This window comes from Paramormyrops kingsleyae, chromosome 14, assembly GCF_048594095.1.
Source record: "Paramormyrops kingsleyae isolate MSU_618 chromosome 14, PKINGS_0.4, whole genome shotgun sequence".
Classification (NCBI taxonomy): domain Eukaryota; kingdom Metazoa; phylum Chordata; class Actinopteri; order Osteoglossiformes; family Mormyridae; genus Paramormyrops; species Paramormyrops kingsleyae.
This window is the reverse complement of record NC_132810.1, coordinates 14,498,636-14,522,040: the sequence shown is the minus strand read 5'-3', so window position 1 is coordinate 14,522,040 and position 23,405 is coordinate 14,498,636. Positions and strand designations below refer to the sequence as shown.

Genomic DNA, 23,405 nt, shown 5'->3' with positions numbered 1-23,405 from the left:
TTCTGCTCCTCCTCGTCTCCTTTCAGCCCCTCCTCGGTCATCTGCCCAATGCTGCACTTCTGCTAAGATGTGATTCATGAAATCAGAGGCGTCCATTCCTGTGTTGTCCTCGGGGTTAAAACAATAAGACGATAGCGGCCGTCACGGCAGCGTTAAAGTGCTGCAATTTAGCTGCAGTAATTACGGCACAACAAGACAAGGTGGGAAACATGAGGGCACATCTAGCTGCCAGACCAGCCTTTGTACTTAACAGCCGAAAGTTGCAGTTCAACGACAGTGACTGTCAGCATGTACTAGATTTAAGGCAGGAAGGGGGTCTGTGAAGGAGGAGCCCATGTCTGTGGGCGAGTCCAGGCATGCTGGGAAACGGCCGCTGGAATGACAACCAGCCACATACCTCCCGCTACCGCCGGCAGTTACTGCGGAGGCTGTTTTTCAGACCTGAATGTGGGAGCAAGCATCATCTATGGGGGAGGGGGTGGGGGAGGGGCATCAGGCCAAGCGCCGGGCCAGAGCTGCTGGGGGGGGGGGCATTAACCCAGCATCCTGGGCACCCTGTGGATCGAGTGCTGGTAACCCAACCCCTATGAGATCACCAGCCCACAGCTGTCCCGCACTGAGGGGGGGCATCGGACACGGAGCAAAGCCAGCTGCACCCATGACGGGTCACCGTACTGGGAGGGGGGGGTATACACTGTGATACTCACTGTGGTGGTGTCAGGATGTTATCAGGGGTATGGGGGAGGGATATCTCCACAGTTTGTCTGTCGGTGCTGTCCCCCTTCACCTGCCTGACAGTGGACTGTGGGGAAGGGGCAAAATCAGTATCCCCCCCCCCATCCTGACTGCTGTCCCATGCTCCTCCATTCGGTCATATTTGGGGGATTAATCTGCGTGAAATGCCACTTTGTTTTTGTGATTCGGGGATTTTATGAACCCTGAAAGTTAACAAGCGGCAAAAGGCGGGGGGGGGGGGGGGCACCCATGATGGCCTGGGGACATGGGGGTGGGGAAAGGCCTGCGGGGGGCCCAGCGCAGGAAACATCCTCTCTTTGTGTTTGTCTGATCAGCCCCAGCAGGCTGCCTCTCACGTCGGGTCAGCTGTGGGGAAAAGACCTGCGTCCCAGTTTACAGACAAAACCCCTGCACATTTAACCTCAAAATAAAACCCGTCAAACAAAATGAGTCTGCCTCTTAACAATGCCCCCTTATTTATTTCCCCTGAGGCGTTTATATAATTCTCTCCCATTTTTTAATTTTCGGAGTGTAAACAGTATGGGTTACGGTCCCATTTGCCTGGCTATGTTCCTAAAGATTGACATGTGCGTCCCAGTTCACACATCTTCAGTCTCTGCGTGTTGTGTGTCTGCACTGCTCTGCTGCTTCCGTCCCCAGCCATTCTTTCTTTTACTTTTTCATGTAACGGGCAAATTTAACAAGAAGCCACATGGCAAAGTGTGGAATAAAGAAAAATTAATGAAATGAAGGCCTAGTGTGCAGCGTGAGCCCCAAACCTTCACATGATAACTCAGGGAGACTGGCAGATCCCAAACAAGCCCCACGCTCAAGCCAAGCATCAGCCACGATCGACAAATGGCCACCGTGTCTCCTGAAATTTGTCTGAGTTCCCAGAAATACTGTCTCTAATGCTTTCCATATGCAGCATACACCACAGAGGATTAAAGGAGAGTGACCAGGTTAGGTTTCCGGCAATCTGTGAAGCAGAGAGGGTATGGAATCCCAAATAAGAAACAGAGCCAATCAGAGTGACGAGGCAGGAGCCCTCAGCAAGGGGACATGGGGGGAGGCCGTGCGTCCTGTCGGTGAAGCACGCAGGATCAGCGAGGGGACATGGGGGAGGCCGTGCGTCCTGTCGGTGAAGCACGCAGGATCAGCGAGGGGACATGGGGGAGGCCGTGCGTCCTGTCGGTGAAGCGCGCAGGATCAGCGAGGGGACATGGGGGGAGGCCGTGCGTCCTGTCGGTGAAGCGCGCAGGATCATCGAGGGGACATGGGGGAGGCCGTGCGTCCTGTCGGTGAAGCGCGCAGGATCAGCGAGGGGACAAGGGGGGAGGCCGTATATCCTGGCGGTGAAGCGCGCAGGATCAGCGAGGGGACATGGGGGGAGGCCGTGCGTCCTGTCGGTGAAGCGCGCAGGATCGGCAAGGGGACATGGGGGAGGCCGTGCGACCTGTCGGTGAAGCACGCAGGATCGGTGAGGGGACATGGGGGAGGCCGTATATCCTGTCGGTGAAGCACTGTGTGTGTGCACAGTCTGTGTGAAAGTGTGTTTTGTGTGTTGTGCATGTTGCGCTCCTTGAGTCTGTTGAATCCACGGTTCTCGGCCTACAGAGCCCTTACCCCCTAACATGGGCCGCCTCCTCCGCATGTGGATGCCTGTCAGAGCGGTTCTCAAAAGGCAAACTATTAGCAGCAACAATGAAGAAGGGAGAGCACCGCTGCAATGGAAACAAGCCACCCTCAGGGAGCCATTTGTCTTGCTGAAGTCGATGGTGTAGGAGCCTCGCAGCTTGCAGAGCACATGCAGACTTGTCAGTGGTGCACCTGGGAATTTGGCCCCTTCCAGAAGAAAATGGCCCAAAGGCTGGGAATACAGACGAAAGCAACTCGGGGTTGGGAATATGGCCCCTTCCAGAGGAAACCGACTCGGAAGCCAGAAATACGGCCCCTTCCAAAGGAAAGCAACTCGAGAGCCGGGAATACGGCCCCTTCCAGAGTAAAGCGGCCCGTGGGCTGGGGATACGGTCCCATCAAGAGGAAAGCGACTCGGGAACCGGGAATACGGCCCCTTCCAGAGGAAAGCGGCCCATGGGCTGGGAATACGGTCCCATTGAGAGGAAAGCAACTCGGGAACCGGGAATACGGCCCCTTCCAGAGTAAAGCGGCCCGTGGGCTGGGAATATGGCCCCTTCCAGAGGACAGTCTCCCAGGGGCTGGGATTTTACATGTATAATACATGCTGGAATCAGTTACAGTGGAAGCAAAGCTATAATCCCTGAATGAATGATTTATCTGCTGATATTTGCTGGGCTGGGTGTCTGAGTCTGGCCGATTTATGAAACTGAGCGCCCGTCATCCGACTCATGCTGAGCCCCACCCAATGTGGAGAACATGCATGCAGCCCACTGACAGCCCTCCCTGTCATGGCTGCAGCAGAGCCCTCTGTGCTCACCCCCTCCCCCCAACACGGCCTCATGTGTTTCTCTGCCCCTGTGCACTTTGGCCTAAGAGAGGGTTTCTTTGTCCCTGGTGTCAAAGACTTTGGAAAATCGACACAGTGAGGGGAACCACCTCGAAAGCTGACCCACAGAGTAGGGCAAACAGGAAGGTGAGACACAGACTGTCAGCTCTGCAGGCAAGAGAACGGCGTTGCTTATGAAAGCCAGAAGTCAGCAAGCATGCGTGAGTGTAGGCTGAAAACTACACCTTCAACTTGTGGCCATCTCATACCCCCTCTGCTCAGGCCAGCCAGACAGCTTAAAGCTGCTGGAGAATCACATAAGTGGAGAACCACAACAAAGGGGCTTTGTCTGAGGCCATTGTGCCTCTCCCCAGTCACTGTGGGTCAAGTCACAGGAAACCACACTGCAGGACTCAAAAACAGTGTCCCAGAAGGCATGGCCCGTTTGATTACATTCCCATGCAGGGAGGAGGGCCCGTCGTCATCCTTGTGACTGTGGTGTAAATCGCTAGTACAGCTTCTGAATTAAATGGCTCTTTGTGTTATGTGGCTGTTTTTGTGATTGGCGCTTGTAGTTTTTATTAATATAACCGACACTGTGGGTTGCAGTGACCCTGCGATGGCCATCCCCCTCCAAAAGCCGGCTTCCTGCCAACCCAGGAAGTGAGCTCATCTGCGGTGACCAGTCTCACAGGTCCCTCCTATGCCCTCTTCATGAAAGAAGCCAGACACATGCTAAAACGCTATCAACTGTACTGCTAATTGGATTAATTATTAAATGGAATCCGTGTCATTAAAAAATGATGAAAACATGATGTTGTGTGGGATTAGTATCTCTCTTAAAGAGTCACAGGAGCGCATGCAAAGAGCAGTGCATGACACAACCTTGACAGACGCTTAGCGGGGAACCAATTACCATGAGCATGATGCAAATAAGCATCAAGGCACATTCAACGCTTTAAATAAATGCTAAATGTTTCTGATAACAGAATCTTGGGCCTTGTCCATGGATGCTTTTGAAAGGTAAGCCTAAAAACAACCAGCAAACCCCATGAAAAATTACACGTGTATCTTAAAGAAACAGGGAGAGATTTAGCCTGATCAGCAGTGGTGGATGTAAGGGGTGGACGTAAATATGTGGCCATCCCTGTTGCCACCCTACTAAATGAAACATTTTATTTTCCAGTAAATAAATGGTGTGGATTGGCCACCCTCAAATTTTCTGCAGCACCACTGCTGATCAGGTATCGTTGGCCTGTCCATCCGTACATGGCCAAACGTGTCCATGGCAAGCCTCACCTGTGTCTGTGGAGAAATGCTGTGATTGAGACAACTATGTAGGCTACGTGGTTAAATAGCATGTCCGAGGAAAAAAAAAATTTTTTAAAAATTTGGTCGAAATGTCTCTCGGAATTCACCACGGTGTTGGCCTCTGATTTTGTTTTATTTCTGTACAGAAACAGCACAGACGTGGGGGTAAGTGTGTTAAATATTCTTGATAGGTTGGGAATGGGGGGAGCCTTAAGTGCAGCATTCAGTGTTTGCCTGTTTTCACTCCAGAGGATGGACCTGGCGCTTTCCGTGATAAGCCATTGGCCAGCTGGGAACCGGGCAGACCTTGCTATCTGGAGGACTTCCTGTCAATCTCTAATGACAGACTGACAAGGCGATCTGTGTGGTGTCAAGGCAGGAGAGGGATTTGATGTCCATGAATATCTCTCCCGAGGTACCTGGTCTAGACCCACATGCACCTACGAAAGAATGAAGAAGGTAAACTGAGGTCAAAGGTAAAGCTCACATTTAGGCAAGTCCTGCAGACATCGGGAGATGAAATTAAAATTCATAGCGACAAATTACTTCTCCTGGAACAATCGAGGGTAACATTGAATGACTGGGGGCTCATTCAATGCCATGAATCTCTGGGTGGCTTGTGACATTGGCTAATTCATTGAGCTAATTAAATGCAGAAAATCAAAAACACAATTTTCAGTCTGGAGTACAAAGCATGCAATGACTCTGAACTGTGTCTTTCATCCTGGAGAAGAGTGTGGAAGTTGTCAGCATATATCTCGATGAATAAAACAAAAGATTTGCGTGTTTCATTATTTCGCATTTAATGGTACCGAGGACAGTTTAATTCTGTCTGTGTGGACTTTTGCATTATTTCTAAAAGTCTGATCAGATTTGGATTTCAATGGATTTTGCTGCAGTTAATTATACACCAATCAGCCATAACATTAAAACTGCTGACAGGTGAAGTGAATAATATTGATTATCTTGTTACAATGGCACCTGTCAAGGGAGCCGTTATATATTACGAAAGTGAACATTTAGTTCTTGAGGTTGATGTCTTGGAAGCAGGATAAAATGGTCAAATGTAAGGATCTGAGTGACTTTGACAAGGACCAAACTGTGATGGCTAGACAACGATCAGAGCATCTCCAAAACGGCAGGTCTTGTGGGGTGTTTCTACCAAATGTGGTCCAAGGAAGGTCAACCAGTGAACCAGAGATGGGGTCATGGGTGCCCAAGGGTGACTGATGTGCATGGGGAGCGAAGGCTGGCCTCTCTGGTCTGATCTCACAGGAGAGCTACTGTACCACAAACTGCTGAAAAAGTTAATGCTGGCTATGATTGAAAGGTGTCAGAACACAGAGTGCATCGCAGCCTCCTGCGTATGGGGCTGCAGACCGGTCAGAAAGCCCATGCTGACCCCTGTCCATCACCGAAAGCACCAAAGTGGACACGAGCCTCAGAACTGGACCATGTAGCAATGGAAGAAAGTGGCCTTGCCTGATGAGTCACGTTTTCTGTTACATCATGTATGTGTGCCTAATTTACCAGGGGCAGAGTTGATACCAGGATGCATTATGGGAAGAAGGCAAGCCGGCAGAGGCGGTGTGATGCTCTGGGCAATGGTCTGCTGGGAAGCCTTGGGTCCTGGCATTCATGTGAATGTCACATTGACACGTACCACCTACCTAAACATTGTGGCAGACCAAGTACACCCCTTCATGGCAACGGTATTCCCCAATGGCAGTGGCCTCCTTCAGCAGGATAATGCACCATGCCACACTGCAGAAATTGTTCACGAATGGTTTGAAGAACATGAAAAAGATTGCAAAGTGTTGACTTGGCTTCCAGATTCCCCAGATCTCAGTCCGATCGACCATCTGTGGGATGTTCTGGACAAACAAGACCAATCCATGGAGGTCCCACCTCACCACTTACAGGAGTTACAGGATCTGCTGCTAACCTCTTCCTGCCAGATACATTAACCTTCAGAGTCTCATGGAGACCATGTCTGGACGGGTCAGAGCTGTTTTGGCGGCAGGAGGGGGACCTACACAGTATTAGGTAGGGGTCTTAATGTTATGGTTGATAGGTGTATGTGTTATTCGTATTGTTGTGTTCATCAGCGTTTCTGTGTAGCATAACAGTGTGTTATACCAAAGGAACTGGCCGGGCTGTTTGCTGAATGTCAATAAACCCGCCGGGGATTTTTCCCTGGCTGAATTTGTGCTACATCGCTGCAGAATGATGATCTGTTGTCTGTTGTACCTTCAAACTAATCTCCGTCCAGGTTAGTTTTAACGTTGTCTCATAGCGTTACTAGATTTTTTTCACAACAATTCTTGCCCTTTGACGAAAAGACGTTACCGTTTATCGAATACGTTATTCGATGCTTATAAATGAAGACAATGCAAGATGATTTTTTTACAGGAAATAATGAACACCTATAATTGTCGCCCACAAGGAAGGCTGTGTGAGGAAAAGTATTTTCAGCCTGGATGTAATGTAATAGTATGCCAGTGACCAAACTTTACACACTTGGAGACTGAAATCCTTTGATACCTAAATTGTTTATAGAAACTGTTAAGATATTATGTTATCCGATTGTTTTTATTATAAATGCATTTGTCACAAGATTAGATAACACCATGTGTGGTTTATATGTGTTTTTCTTGGAGTATCCATGCTTTAATGACGTGGTTTAACATCGCATTTATTTATCTGGTAGACGCTTTGTCCAAAGCGACGTTCATGTGGGGCAGATAATACTTAACAAGCATACAGCTGTCATTGAGCCAAGTTGAGTACAAGTGCTGCTGGGTGAGCTTCCAATAATAGACTAAAAACAAATGCAAGAAAGCTGTGGGGGGAAAACGAGCCATATGAACGCAGCTTAAAACCTGGCATCAGAAAAGCTATTCACACAGATATCACCCAAAAGAGAATCTAGTTAGAAAATATAATTGGGGAAATATTATGTTAATTATGAAACTATTTGGTCAGAGCCAAACTGCAACTAAAGGATATTAATTTTCGTCGTAATTGATAACCAAAAAAATCACCAAAAACGTTCAGATTGATTATATACTTTCCCGATCCTTCATGCAACAGCTCGAGCTCGTATTTTTAAGAAACCTTTGAATAATCGCCAAGTCGTATTTTTAAAGTAGCTTCCAAGCAATTGGCCAGCGCGCATGTCGATCATTTAATTCATGCCACCCATTGTTACTTCTAGCCCGCCCTAAGCTTTTGTTTGTGATATTCTCATTGGTAAACCACGGTGTCCGTTATAAACCTGTCTGGCCAATCGGGAGGTAGTGACCCGAACGCTTTTGGTGAATACTCTCTCACAGGCGGCGGAGGATCGCAACGTCGCCGCGCGCATTGAGTAGAGCTAGAGCCAACGGTCTGAGGGGCGAGCCGTCGCGAGGAGACGATCCGGCTTTATTTTGCTCACAAGAGACAGCAGCAAATTAGAAATAAATTACGGTTTAACTGGGGGGGTCGGACAGGTGTGACCACCTTGACGTGGGGGGAACGAGGGATTTGCTCAGCAAGTTTTTTTTTCTTATTTTGCATTTTTTTTTGTGTTTGTGAAGAAGGATTGTGTTGGTCTGCTCGCACCTTGGCGCAAAGATGATGGTCGGGGAGATCGAAGTGAAGGAGAGACCGAGGCCGAGTCCCGACTACCTCATGCAGCTTCTGAACGAAAAGAAGCTCATGGCCAGCTTGCCAAACCTCTGCGGTATCTTTACACACCTCGAAAGGCTCCTGGACGAAGGTAAAGACGCCGTGGGTACTGTGGGGGAGGTGGTGGTATCCCGGCCACGACGCGCTTCACTCGAGGCGTGTAGCCAGTTAGCTTTTAGCAGTTAGCTGCCCTTAGCCAGTTAGCCACGTACAACTTCGCGAAGTGAACACTTTCTGGACTAGCTTTAACCCGGCCGCTGGCGTTCTCCGCAACCTTCCGATGCTTTCACGAATAAGTTGCCGACCTTTGGGGCCACCTCGGTCCCTGAGTCCCGGGGCTTTACGAACTTTATTTCTCCGGTGAACTGGCTACGGGAAAGTTGTCCGGACCTAGGTGTATAAGTAGAGGGCGATCCAGTTACTGTGTGCTGCCCCCACCCTGTATGTGGAACTGTTTTCGTCTGGGTGTTTTCCGTTATACTATGCGGTCTGGAGCACTCGTTGGACCACACGGCGCAGGGACGCACTTTTAAAACGCATTTTCTAATTTTGTGAAATTCACTACGTGCCTGTTTTTTCCTTCACTGCCTGTGGGCTAAGGCACGCCTAATTTGGTTTTGTCACTTAGCCAAACTTTTTTTTTTGTTTTCTGTCCTTCGGAAAGATTTCGTACTCAAAGTTAACCGAAGTGGACGATCGCCAGAAGCGATCGCCCAGTGTTTTAAGTCGGCACAGACGCGTTATGGGCTGTATTGGAATGTGTTTCCGGCTGCCTTTGAACTGCGAGGGTGCATGCTAAATGAGAGTCCCTTCGATCCAGTGGGAAGAATAATTTCATTAGTTCGTTGTCACCCAATAGCCGCTCAAGATTCCCATAAGATTGTCGAAGTCGACCCCCGATCAGCAGTATCGTGACTTCTCAAAAATCTCCTGAAATAGACGTTTTGCTGGCTACAAGTAGATCCCTTTGTCCGGTTAAGTGCTACTGGCTAGGAGCGAAAGCCTGATATTTCACGCAGCTGGTTTAACGGCACTTTGAGCTGTTTCTCTAGCTATAAATAACAGGGCGAGGGAGAGCTGGGAAGTGCGAGTGTGCTTTTATGTAATTGCATTAAGTAGGTGACGCTAGAGTGCGCCACTTTCCCCTGCTTTTCGGCTGGAATTTCCAACACAATCCGAGGAACAGCTTGTGCGCTCCATCATGTCGTGGCTTAGGGAAATCAGATAGAGGGGTGATACTGGTGCGTTTTCCTCTTACCCTTTTGTGAAGGCAGACGTCTAATGCCACGTATCAAGGAGGACCCAGGATTATTCATAGGCAGTGATCCCCGCACATTAATGAACCTTCTGAAATATAAGTTGTAACCGTCAGACTCCTAGGTTGGCATACGTGAAGGCTTAGTGTATATTTGGGCGTTTTAATTATTACCAATTATACCTGGCAAGGGAAGACTAATGTTATTATTGAAACGTTTTGTTTTGTACAAAGTTACGTAATTTTTACTAGTTGTGAAGACAGAAAAAAAAGCCCTTGCCGAACAGGTTTCACATGCTGTGGAGTAGGGTTTCTTTGTGTTTGAGTAATGACTAAAATTTTACAGTGGAGTGAATTATCACATCAGTTGCTGTTTTGTGTATCTAAACCTATCTGCCATTTACTTGTGTTTAAAATTGAGCAGAGTCATAATGCTGACCATCTGACTGGTGTCTTCACACCCTGTGTAATGTGATCCTCTCTCTCCCTCTCTCAGAAAGAGCAGAGTGTGGGGGTCGTGCTGGCAATGGAGCCTGTGTTTGGCTGCCTGCTGTCCTCTTTCCTGTCTCAGTCACAGGCCCTCTGTGATTCTCTCTTCTGCGTGGCCGAGTCCCATACTATTTCACCGCATGATGTGAAGTCATTGTGTCTTAGAGTCATTTTCTGTAATCCCCATCTTTTTTTTCTTTTTTTTTACTGGTGCTGCATGAAAGCAGAAATGAGGTGGGGTGTTGCCCATTGCTTGATTTCCATCACTTGGGCGGGTTTGTTTTTACATTTGCTGAGACTCTGTGCTGTTCACATTCTTGTTATTGGCTTGTGGAGTACCCAGAATGTAGGTTTTACTTTACATACTAAGTTGTCTTCTGCCATAGAGCACAATCCCTTCACTGTTTAGCCGTGCTTGTGTGTTTTTTCCTGGCTGTGCCTGCTTGCTCCCTGCCATCCGCAGCCGAGCGTGTCTGACTGTCTGCTCTCCACCGAATGCACCAGCCACAAAAGCTTCCCCCATAAATACTGGTGTGCGAGGAGTTGGCTGAAAGACATCTTTAGTGTAAACATTTGGGTGTGGAATATTTCGGACTGTAATGTTTGTAGCTAAGTTTCACCAGTATGTATTCTTCCACTGGCTAACTTCTAATCATATGTGAAATTTTGTATATGGGCATTGTTTTCTGTACTTAAAAATATTCATTTATTACGATGGAGCCTTTTTTTTCTTCTTTTTATTTAAAACTGGTGGGGTCTTTTGTCACATGGGCCCTGGTTTTGAGAAGAGACACTCGTACCCTAGTTGGGTGTGACTGCCTGAGCAGTAACTGCTATTCTAGTGGTGCAGATACAACACATGTCTGTACTGCGTCAAGGTGACCCCTCAGTCCTGGTGCCTGATTAGCAGTTGAGTGACGCTGCCTGGGGTGTGGAGCGGAGGCACAAAAAGCAGGGCTTGTGGCGATAATCTCCACTCGCACAACCCTGAGAGGCGAGGAGGTGGTCTTTGCCGTCACCTGTTCCACAATAGTTCTGGCAGCTGCACACACATCACATACATTCCTCCGTCTTTAGTGTGCTTTCTCTGTGCCCACGGTTTCCATGGAGAGGAGTAATCAGATACCCTTTGATCCACCAATGAAACCCCCTCCTAACTATGACCACTATGAGGAACAAGTGTTACTGCCCAGACTTTAACTGAACTGAAGGTGTCTTTGCTTTGTGTGGTGGACTTTTGAATTCCTTCACACTGCAGTTCGTTTCAGACGTGATTTTGCATGGGTTCTTGTTTTTGTTTTTTTGTGTTGAAAATGGTTTAATTTCTGTTTGCATCGGCCAGTAGTTATCAAACCGTGTTTCTAGTTCCCCTGTTGCTGGGTGAAACCAATATCCAATTCCAGTGCTTTGTGACAGTTGGAGCACTGTGCTTATTGTCACCTGGAGGGGGCAGGCTGTCCATGGCATTATAAATTGTTACTCCCAGCCATGGTGACTCCAGGTCAGCACCAGTTGTGGCTTGTCGAGTGTGGTATGAGCAGGCATTTCTATGTTTAGGCTTGTTGTCACTGTGAGTCACACAAAGAAAGGAGTTAACTTTGACTTGAAGTGCTTTACTGTCTTGTGCCTGGAGTTGAATAGATAACCTCACCCCCTGCTCCTTCAGACCTGCTGCTGGTGCTGACAGTTCCCCATTTCTGGTTGTGTCTGACTTGACAGGACTAGGGTACCTGTATAAGTTCCTGTGATACAGCTTTACACCACATTTATCCGCAGAAGGTCTCGCACCCTCTGAAACACTGGTTATGCAGTACTGCAGATGCTGGCCTGATTGGTGGCTCAGACCACTGCGTCTGCTTCCACACTATCTAATGCCTGCACACACTCCTCCCTCTGCGAGGTGGTATCTGGCTGGGTCCTAGCTGGCCTGCCTTGACTGATAAAGCAGTCTCCCATCAGACTCTCCTGTTATCTGGACCTCAACCTGCACCATTTGAGTCACTTTATCACCCACCCCCCACCATGCGCTAACATCCAGGCCTCTTACTGCAGCCGATTAGCACAAGAGGCATTAGTGCACATTGCTTGGTTACTTTACAAGTTATCAGGTGCATGTTGTGGTCCTCACCCTTGTGAGGAATGAGGGCTGTCCTACAGCTGCTTTGATGGAATGGCTTGGAGCAGGCCCTGCTCCCATCCCTAGCCTTCAGAGACACCATTACATTTTTTATTCCCCCTTTCATAAAAAGTATTTTTGTTTTTGTAATGTTCTGGTGACTAATTCAATAGATTGCCTGAGAGCTCCCCTGTTTGCCTCCCATCCCCTAAGCAGAAATGCTGGGCTTCAGCTTTGCATTTCCAGCTGCCTGCAATAGAACTTCACACATCTGTCTTCACTGATGCCCTTTCACCTCAAAAAACTGGCATATATGAGCCATCAAAAGTTTATGGTGTCCTTTTGCTTCTGTTTATATGTTTTCGCCACATCTGTAAGTCATGTCAGTTCCCCTTACCCTCTTTTCAGGTGTTACCTGGAAGACAAAGGTGTAAGAATGAAGGATTATAAGTGGAATACCCTATTTATAAATTGTCTTGTTTTAGTCCTCTGGTGTTTCTCCCGAGTTGGTGTGTGGTAACAAGCTAGTCGACAGTAGTGAAGCAGAAGCGTCAGACTTTTAGTGCCATCAAATGCTAGCTCCCTCCCTGCTATCCACTTAACGCCCCGCAACGATCAATCGAACCATCCACAGTTTGTGGTCCTGTCGTTTTTCGGGTGGTGTTTAAGGCAATACATTTTAGATGGATAATTTAGCTGTCTGGCAGCAGCCTGTGGTGTTGCTTCTTTGCTTGTGTGTGCTTTGCTTGCAAGGGCAAGTGAACAGTAATTACTGCCCCACGCAGTACACCCTCTTTGGGGAGTCCTGTGGTCTACAGGGATTGTATTCCTCTGTGCATTTCTCCAGGGAGGCATCGAGAGCATCTACCTTTTGGTTCTGTGGAAAGCCTGTTTCCGAATTGTACTTGTGTATATCTCAGATGCAGTTTGACTAGTCAGAGCTGCTTGAGTGGTAAAATATTTCACATGATCATCATGTGATAGGGTGTCAGGTTGAAGGCTTCCATGATGACATTTTCCTGTATTTGGCAAACTGGCACTTGCTTGTTCTGCTTTTTCTAAAAATGTCTGCTACTTGCAAGCTAATTTGTACAAAATATGTGAAATGCATGGGGACCAGTGGCTGATTCGACTTTTTGCAGCTGAGGTGAAGTTATGAAGATTACCGTTTTACAGTAGCATCAAGAAAGAAAGTGCCCTTCGTGATTGGGTACTTTCATTTGGACAATGTCAAATTTGCACTTAAGCAAACACGGTGCAGACCAAAAAGCAGAGTTAGCCCCGGAACAGCTGGGGTTAAGTATCTTGCTCAATGCTAATATGGTTGCTCTGCCGGTTGCAGGACTTGAACCCACAACTTTGTGGACATGGTCACAGATCCATAATCTGCTGAGCAATCTCTGTGAAATTTTAACTTTTCACGTGGCTGGTGTCTTTAGGGAAACTTACTTTTGCTGAGAGGAATGAATTTGTGGGAATTGGCAAAAGATATTTGGATGCTCGCCTTGTTCTACCTATGAGGCCATTGCTCAGGTTTTAGAGGTACAGCTTCCCAGATGCCTAGCCTTGTAACCATGCGATGACTTGTAGCAGTGTAGCCTAGTGTAGATTTGATAAAAACCAGGCTTCTGTGCAGTGATCTGCATTGTCTGACCTTGTGCTACATTCACAGAAAGCTGAATTGTGGTAAGTTTAGGGGTGTAATGTTATCTACAGATGCTGCAGGTTTTCCCTCTTTAGGTCCTGGCAGTTGATGATGTAAATGTCTCCCTTGATCAGTGGTGCTCTGCTGCTTGCCGGCTCTAGAAGAACAAATCCCCCCTGCGCATTCACCCAAGTCACTGATTTGGTCTCCCTTTCATCTGAGCCCTCACACTGCCATTAAAAGCTTGTAAATTTCTGTCTCCTTGCATTAGCCCAGGGTCAGTATGCACCATGTGTTCACCTCACCGTGCCACTGCATAATCATTTTATCTTTGCCCTTTTTTCTTTTCAGTTGTATTTTTGGGAATTTCATACCTTTTATGTACTCAACAGTATTTCTACAGCTGGATGCTTTGTGTGTCTCCTTCCCCTTCCAGAGTTCATATGTTGATTTTGAGCTGCCTGTTTAGTGTGTTAATCTCCGACAGGTAGTGCCTCCCATCAGCACTTAGGAGCCTAATGATTCCCAGGGCAGACTGACCCAGATGGCAGAGAGCACTGTGCCTTGATCTCACACCAGTCTTGTCATTAAAAGCTGCCTTTTCTCCATGATTAAAGCTGAGTGTGTGGCTGTGGTTTACTGGCTGTTTCACCTTTACCACAAATGGGGGAAGCCATAGCGGTAAGCAGCATCTCTACCTTCTTTAAATGGTATGAGCCGCAGGGTTCCATTTTTTGACAGCAGAAAAATGACGATTCATGAGTCTGTCCTTGATAAAATCAGCATAACTGTCAACATGCGCAGAGCCGTGATCATTGGTGCCCTCCTGCCCTGACAGATGAATGTCTGCTTTTACAGCCTTTGTAACCACCTCTTGCAAGACATTGAATCCCAACAGCTTGAGTTCAGAAGGCATAACTCAGAATAAAGGGTGGGTGCGTATAGATGCATTGCATATGGTGGGAGTGTTGTTTTAGACAGACTGGATGGCATGTTAATATTGTGTCCTTGGAGACCGGAGGGTAGGAAACAACACTGGTTATCTTTGTTTACCACCATGGAGCCGGCTCCATCCTTCCTCCTGACAGCTGGGTGCTTCCTGTCATTGTTGCTTGTGGGGGGTGTCATGGTCAGTAAAATAAGTAGTTTCAGTCAACATCCTGGTCACACTTTCCTGTCTCCTTCTCATTTCCTGGTGTGCTTTTAAGAGAGATACTGCACCAGGTGCATTGTTAGTCCGTATTACAACTTTTAGAACTGTGGATGGTAGAATATATCTGTGTTACCAGTGTAGTGATGTATGTGTGAAATGGCCAGTGTGATGTGTTCAAAGCAACAGAATGAAGCGTCTTAACTTGAGACAAACCTAACCTGTCAATTCAGCACACCCCCGTCAAGTTGATCTCCAGAGTGATTTTCTGGATCTATTTAATGTGTCCCATGGTCTCTGGGGTCTGACTTGGCTGCTTTTTACAGAATTGTAATTTTCTCTGGGAGCATCTGTTCGATGCCTCCTGAAAAGAATCTTGATGTTTGCATGCGGAAACATTTTAACTACACTCCCCAGGAATCTACTCTGGTAAATTACACTTAAGAGGGTTTCCAATTTAACGCTACATATCCTCCAGTTTGATGACAACTAGGCTCTTTCTCTCATTTTAAAAGATCTTGGCGTTTGTGAGCCGTAGGAGAGTTCTGAGGAATAAATTGTACCCATGCGAATTCCTTAAATGCGTGAGGAGTCTCTGCTTTTGGTTTTTTCCAACTTAATTGTGTAGCAAGAAGCCCTGGGGTGACGTGGAGGCAGTACGGCGTGACCAGGGGCAGGACCCCATAGTGGCAGCTAACCCCCCCCCCCATCAGAGCCCTCTGCAGAGAGAGTTTTTTCCTTTAGCTTCCTTACTGCTCCTGGATTCCACCCTGTGTACGGAACCTTATCAAGGAAAGTTGATATCTAGTGTAGGAGCTCTGTTTATTTTGAAATGAGAGCAGATCTTTCAGCTCGGGCATACCGCTGCTTTTGTTATTGTCTTCCCCAGCACAGCTCTAATGATAAATGGAGGGATCTCTGTGGTAATGCCCTGTCTAACCGCGTAAAGGTGGTGATTCAGCCCTCTGAGATTGGCTGTCACCGTGCTTGTCCCTGTGCTGTGGGAATCCATGAAAGAATTGTTGGGGCAGATGATTATGATACTAGATGATCAGACTATCCTTATTTTGATTTTCAGTGACTTGATAAGAGGTTGCATTTTCTGTTTCTATGATTAATGACTGGCATTTCTTACAGTCGTCTGTGTGAGTTCTGCAGATATGCAGCAGTAGGCAAGTTCAGTGTCCTACTCCCCCAGTGGTGACAAACAATAATGCAGTTACACTGGGGGTGTCTTAATGGTGATCTGTCCCGGTCTTAGCTAAGGCTCTTCCACAGAACCCAGCATGTGCTTCTGCATGGTTTTGCTTGCTTATGATAATGTGCTCGCTGTCAGTCTTCTTAAAGACCTTGTTATTAAAGCTGGTTTTCCAGAAATATCTTGGATGTACATAATATACAAGATATTATGTATAGTATACATATCTGGTGAACATCTGAACAACATAGGAAGGCGAACTGCAAAATACCTTTCATTGCAGTTTTATTTGTAAAGTACATTGTGCATACCTGTGTTATTTTTTTCCCCTCCGTCTGACCTTTATATGTCTGGTGTGTTTCATACAAATGTGTAGTACATGACTGCAGTGTCATAAGGCAGTAAATCTGCTTAAATATGGAAAGAAAAAAAATATATTTCCCCACCAGCAAACCCCTTGCTGTTTGAGCCAGACAGAGTTTTGGATATTCAGTGTGTAAATAAAGGAAAGGCTTGGCTGTCGTCTCTCTGCATTCGTTCCCAGCCGGAGTGGGAAAACGCTTGTTCCTTCACAAAGTTCTGATGCCTTCTTTCGGCGAAATGTTTTCACTGCCCAGGTTTGTTTAGTCATCGCTCACTACTCCTCCACAGGCATGTGCATCTGCCTGGCCTCTCTCCCGTCTGCAAATATTACTCATCTCAAGTGGATGCTTCCGTCTTCTACAGATGAAAGAGCGTCTCTGTGTTAATCCGGGGGGGGGGGGGGGTGTATAACCCAGGGGAAGGTAGATGAGGCATGGCTTTCCCTGACCACAGATCTTTTTAATCACTGTTAGGTCGAGCACTCTCAGGTGATGGGCATTAACAATTAATCAGGCTTCATTTAGAGCTGCTTTGGGGAGTCTGATCCCTCAGACTACTGCTGATTTGTTAGTATTGGTTGAGTGTGTAAGCCCCACCTTCCTCATCGGCATCACTGTACTTCAGATATCCCCGACAACCTTCCCCACTTCCTTGGTTTGCAGTGTTTGTACAAACATGATTTAGATATCCTGTTGGATGATCCGTGTTGTAGATAGTGCACTCTTTAATAACTTAATATTCAAGAGAAGGTGGCCAGAGTCTCTCTCAGGCACTTTGCTGTCTCTCTGACTTTCTGGATCCTTTTTCCTTCCAAAAGTTTAGGTAGGAAATTACCAACGGTGTTCAGAATGAAGAATAATTTCACTGGAATAATTGTCTTCAGTGTTGATTTGAGACACGGTGGAGTTTAGTAGTTTTTAGAAGAGGAGAGTCATTGAAGCATGGGTTTGCCAGAGGCCCTCCTCCTGGCCCCAAGCCAGCCTTTAGGTCTGTCAAGTGTGCTCAGCAGATGGGCCCCATCGTCCCTGCACCCTCTGGGGCCCACCTCTGATCTGGTACCCCTATCCATCTGTGATTTGTTTTGGATGACCTAACAGGCCCCAAAGGGCTGATGGGGCACCATTTTCTTTGACTAGGTGTGATCTGTAAGGCAAGCATGACTATGAATCCTTGGTCTACAGTATATGAGAGACCCTGGATGCAGCTGTCTGTGGCAGTGTTCCTCTTGACATCTTCATCTCATAGTTTCATCTTTGTTCAGTAAATAAGGCTTTTTTTCTTTCTTTCCTGTCTTGCCTCCCTTCAGTGTCTGGGTGCAGATATCCAGTCAAAAACAAAGCTGAATGCTTCTCTAGAATTGGCCTGTGTGGAATGACCTTGCATGAAAGTGTCTCAGTGTCTTTCAGTGATAATCTGGCAGTAAAGACACTCACCGCTGCTATGTGCTGTCGCTTCTGACGTGACTTTCCAAAAGCTTGAACTTCCGTGGCATTTTGGTGAGCACCATTAAGGGCTTCCTCTGCTTTAACATTACGTTAGTAGTTTCTGTGGTCTTTGTTGTTCTGATGTGCTGCTTTGCCCTTGAGAGACATACTGACGAGACTGGGCAGAGACAAAGGCTTTCAGAGGACAAGATGGCAGCAGGTATTCTTTTCAGCAAGCCTGAGCATTTCCAGGGGCTTTCTCAGTAGTGCTGCAGAGCTGAAATTAGGGGTTGTCAAGTGCTGCACATTTTTGGCGGACGGCCTTCTTCTGCCACTTTATGTTAATGTGACATTTCAGGAGAGAAAGGGAATTAAAAAGGGAAAGAGAGTAGGAAAGCAAAGGTTTTCACAGTAAAATTCTTGCCGTCGGATGAATGTCTGATTCCAGTTCCGCAGCTATGGGGATGACTGGCGATCTAACAATCGGGTGTCAGGCACATGTGGCCTGTGGCTGGCCGTCGGGGGAGCCCTTTACCTGGACAGCCTTGGCATTGAAAGCTGTTCTGTCAGAAAATGCCTCATTCTGTATGTTCTTGGGACTGTAGGAGACCCACCCCTTGGTCTGTTTGTCATTGACAGCGCAGAAGCTGCAGCCATATTTCACTTGTTCAAGTGTAGTCTTCCTTCCTTTCACTCCATCCTACCTTCAACCTCTAAAAGAGGTAATTCCAGCAGATGGGTTAACTGGGTTCAAGTGTTTGAATAGTTGTCTGGTCACTTGCTTCCCCATGTCTGAGTGACGGCCCAGTCGAAGGAGTTGGGCTTTTGGGTTAGTAATTATCGGTATAAATGCAGGCACACTAGCGGAGCTCGCTGGAAACCACCACCACCCCAAATACTGCTGAATGTGTTTTTCTCACACGTGATTACAGATGGCTTTTTCCTTCCTTGTTTGTTAATTTCTTTGTTCCTCTGTTCCAGAGATCACCAGAGTACGGAAGGACATGTACAGCGACTCTGTGAATGGCCTGGTGGAGAAACACCCCTTGGAGCTACCTGAACCTGTGGGCCCCATTGTACACCTGCAGGAGAAGCTCTTTGTGCCTGTGAAAGAGTATCCTGACGTATGTTTCTTTTCTGCTTCTCTTGCACTCATGTTTATCTTCTGCCACATATGTTTCTGCATCTTCACCTGTCTGTAATGCAGGCATCCTGCCTGATGTCATTCAACAGCAGTGGCGCATGCTGGACTGGAAACAATGCGCGTCATTGACCCATTCATACGGTGCTCTGATTAACCTACTCTGGGCGATGAGCTCCTACCAGCATGTAACCTGGTTACTTAGCTTCCCCAGCATCCAGGGAGTGGCAAACTGTCTTGTGTGGGATTATGGGTAATCACTCTGTAAAGTGCTGTGAGTGCCATTGTGGTTGGCAGCGAGGCCGGTTCTGCAATATGGGGTTATCACTCAAAGCCGTTACAGTCCCGCTTTCTTGGCTCTAAAGTAACCTTTTCAGTGATTTTTCATACTCGTTTACTCACTCTGAAATTCAGAGGTTGACTGTGGCAGTTCTTTCTGGTGGGGGCCAAGAACGTGCTAATTCATAAATGTTCATGGCCTGAAAAAGCTGTGGCCCCCGGTTTGCTCTGACCGCACCGTGGCCGTTCTTACAGCCGGTTTGACATGGAGTCATGGCACTGGATAAGCACTGGGCTATGTCAAGGTTAGTGGGGTGGTGAGCAAAAAGGGGGAGGGGCTGCAGTGGCAGCTAGCTGCATGCCTGTGCTCAAGGTGGGCAGGCCGACAGCTGTGTGCCCCCCTTCCCCAGGGAAGTGCTTCTCTCCCTAATCCGGTGGGCGGCAGAAGGGCGTGCAGGCTGGGCACGCAGGGGCAGCAGTGCGTGAAATGCGTTTTCCTCTTGACAGAGCTGATAAAGGCCGGCTGCACTCGGCAGCAAGCCGCTGCCATCATAAATAAAATTCCCAGCTCTCCATCAAGATGAATACTACCCAGCCCTGAACTGTGCCACATCTCTGCTTTCCCTTTTCCGTCTGGCTGTGTGTCTTTTGGGGGTGGGGAAGCGGGGGAGCGTGCACCCTCTGCCATATGGGTATTTGAGATTGTGGGTGGGAATCCATGTGAACATCAGACACACACACACACACACACACACACACACACACACACACACACACACACACACACACAGCTCCTTTCCACGTGTGGTATTGTATGTGATAAGAGGTCTGACCATGAATGAGCTGGGTTCCCCTCCAGCGAATTAACTAGTTTAAGGTCAGAATGTCTTCGTGTTTTTAATGACTGTGGAAGAAGAATGTTAGAATGAGCCCCTGAGTATAGTGAAATGGGAAATGCCAGCGTAAATGCTTCACTTGCATGTGATTTATTGTACATGAATGAGAACAGTGGGGAGTAAGCTGGGCTGGTGGCTGAGCATCGGTGCCGTAAGTGGACACCCCTGCTTTCTGTCAGCTGCTAATCTCTGCTCAGAGTAAACATGCAAACGCGTGACGCTAAGCAGAAGCGGCCTGGACGCTTTCCTACTAAATCCCCATTCAAGTGTCAGTCAGTGTGTGAGCCGTGGGCAGGCAGCCAATCAATATCTATTCGTTTTCCTTTTTTTTTTTTTTCCCCTTCCCCCCAACCTCATTTTTCACAGGGAGAACATTTAGTTTGCCATTAAAAGTGTTTGGTCTTTGGTAGCTGCCCTCAGCAACTCTTCCTTCTGCTGGGAAGCTTCATTTGAGCTTCCTTCCGCCCTTCCTCTCTGGGTGGGCGCATCATCACCCCCCTTCATAAGGCACGACAGCTTGCACTGCACCAGAATGGTCTCCTGTACTGGTTTTGTTCTCAGCTCTTAATTGCTTTGTAGTATTAATTGTAGGGGTGTCAGTCACTGGCATAAAGTTTTAGGCAAATGAGGGGCCATTTGGGTGGAATCTAGTTGGTCATATTTGTAATCAAACCAGTTTGGGGGAGGGTTCCCTTATTTGTCTGTTTCAAGGCAGACTTGGCCCTCCTCTCAAGCAGTATGGTGAGCTTAATAATATAACCTCAATCCTTTAACATACACACCCTTCATCAAACTGGATTCACTCCTTTTAGTAGTGAGGTGTAGGGTGCAGTGACGGCTTCGGTCAGCCCTTCAGCCTTTTCTTTATGTGTTCAAATGTAGAAGCTGCTTCTGCGTGACCCTGATACATGCCGGAGAGCAGCTGCTCAGCCTGGCACATACCTGTAGTGCCTGCTATGTGAGGGCATTCTTTCATTGAAATGCCAGAACCTGTGTTGCTGAACAATGTCACAGTGAGTGACTCTGCAAATTGGAACTGAACAGATGAGTTGACTTATGCACCTTCTACTGTGCTGTTCTCTAATTACTGCCACACCTCTTTTTGTGGGCATATTTAGCCAAAATAATGGTTCTGGTTTTGTATTACTGTACTGTTCTAGAGCTGGTCACATGCTTTTTTGGGAATGTACCAGCAGCCGTCAGAGTGCCCTCACCCAAGGAAATGTGAATTAAAGTGGGCCTCTTAATTAGCCTCTCTGGAGTCGAGAGACGCAGCCCAGTTGAACATTTCTGAACTTCTGTGGGTGCAGCATGCTAAAAAATGGCCTGTTAGCTCTTTTTATCTAATATAAAAATATATTAAGTGAGGGAAGGATGGAGCGGGAGATCTACAGGCGGGTCGGTGCGGCGTCTGCAGTGATGCGGGCGCTTCATCGGTCTGTCATGTGAAGAAGGAGCTGAGCCAAAAGGCAAAGCTCTCGATTTACCAATCGATCTACGTTCCTACCCTCACCTATGGTCACGAGCTGTGGGTAGTGACCGAAAGAACGAGATCGCGAGTGCAAGCGGCCGAAATGGGTTTCTCCCTTAGGGTGAGGAGCTCAGTCATTCGGGAGGGACTCAGAGTCGAGCCGCTGCTCCGCCGCATTGAGAGGAGTCAGATGTGGCGGCTCAGGCATCTGGTCAGGATGCCTCCTGGACGCCTCCCTGGTGAGGTGTTCTGGGCATGTCCCACTGGGAGGAGGCCCCGGGGAAGACCCAGGACAGGCTGGAGGGACTATGTCTCCCGGCTGGCCTGGGAACACCTCGGAATTCCCCCAGAGGAACTGGATGAAGTGGCCGGGGAGAGGGAAGTCTGGGTTTCCCTGCTTAGACTACTGCCCCCGCGACCCGACCTGGGAAAGCGGTAGATAATGGATGGATGGAATATAAAAATGAGACCCCCCTCCAAAGCCCTGCTTCTCATTGAATATCACTGCAGTATATTTTGCTTTTTGGTGGTGATCAGGGCACGCCCCTGGAAGGTAACACGCACTAATCAAGGGACGGTTGTTTTCGCGTACGCATGTCACCTGCCAGGTTGGCTCATGTAAGTGGTGGATGGTGTGCTTTCCTTCCGGGTTGGTCTATCTGAACATGCTCTTTTCGGCAGTAACATTTGGCCGCAGTCGGGCAGCTTGCGCTGCAGAGGGGTGGTATGCGCTGCCGTGTCGGCCTTTGTTAGCGTCGTCATGCCTGGCTCGCCGGTTGGTGCTGGCACCTTCTGGGCTTCGTGATGCCTGAGCATTAGAACAGGTGGCAGTCTCTCTTGCCACTCTGCCGTTCTGGGTGGGCACCTGGTACCACGGCCAAACCTGCGCCTAAGGCAGCATCTTTTTGCTGCTGCTAAGTGTGGAACTTGGAAAATGGCTGCCCCGAATGTTTCAAGGTGCTGTTCTGACCTTTAATGTTCAGAAAATGGCTCTGGAACTAAAGAGTGAGTGAAATTAGCTCAGTGCGGTCCTCACCAGCAATTCTGAAAGACTTTTGAGCACCTCCTGTCATAGCTGCTCTGTTTAAACAAGCGCTGCCTGTGCTTGACTTGTGATAGTAGCTTTTTATGCAGATTTGGAAAGGACTCAAGTGGGGTGAAAATCAGGCAGGAAAAACAAACCCCCTTCACTCCTTTTTATTTTTTTTAAAGCCGGCATGAGTTTACTATTCAGATCAATGTCTCTCAGGGCTCCACACAAACTTCTCAGTTTGCTTTCCCAGTTGGTTCTACCAGCACACGATTTGGTTGCACCCTTCCTTGTGGTGCAGCATGGTATTAATTGATGACCTTGCATGCTGATGAATGGTTGTCCTAATTTGCATACCCTGGTTTTGTATTGCTGTATTGATAAAATTGACAGTGCCTCAAGACTCTATACAGTAAGCCCTTCACATTAGTGAGGGTTAGGGACGACAGATCCCTGCCAATGTGACAATTTGTGAAAAATACTGTTATTAGGCCACCCCAAATTACTTTGTCATTTTCTATCAAGACATTTTTTAAATAATAAAGACCATCTAAATTATGTACCTTTTTGTGCAAAGTTACTACTGTATACTGTATGGGAGCACTCCGTTATTAAAAATGTAAAATTACATCAGTGAAAGGTTTAAAAGCTACTGAGAGAAACTCAAATAACAAATGTCAAACGTGAGAATGTGATGGAGGTAAATTACTGTTCTTGCAAAATATTGAAATCTAAACATTAGCTTTAATAACGTAACTGGCAT

At 47.5% G+C, this 23,405-nt stretch overlaps 1 protein-coding gene across 4 annotated transcripts in view; it reads left to right on the top strand.

The window, feature by feature from the left end:
- Window positions 1-7,823: 7,823 nt before the first annotated feature.
- The window catches only part of qkia (QKI, KH domain containing, RNA binding a), a 47,105-nt gene continuing 31,523 nt past the window's right edge, over window positions 7,824-23,405 (top strand). For 3 of the 4 annotated variants that reach the window (XM_023842500.2, XM_023842499.2, XM_023842495.2), the window contains exons 1-2: window positions 7,825-8,276; window positions 18,807-18,949. In XM_023842500.2, the coding sequence (XP_023698268.1) occupies window positions 8,132-8,276; window positions 18,807-18,949 (288 nt within the window). In that variant the 5' untranslated portion in view covers window positions 7,825-8,131. Of the gene's footprint in view, window positions 8,277-18,806; window positions 18,950-23,405 lie in introns of all 4 variants that reach the window. The other variant, XM_023842498.2, reaches the window with a different exon arrangement.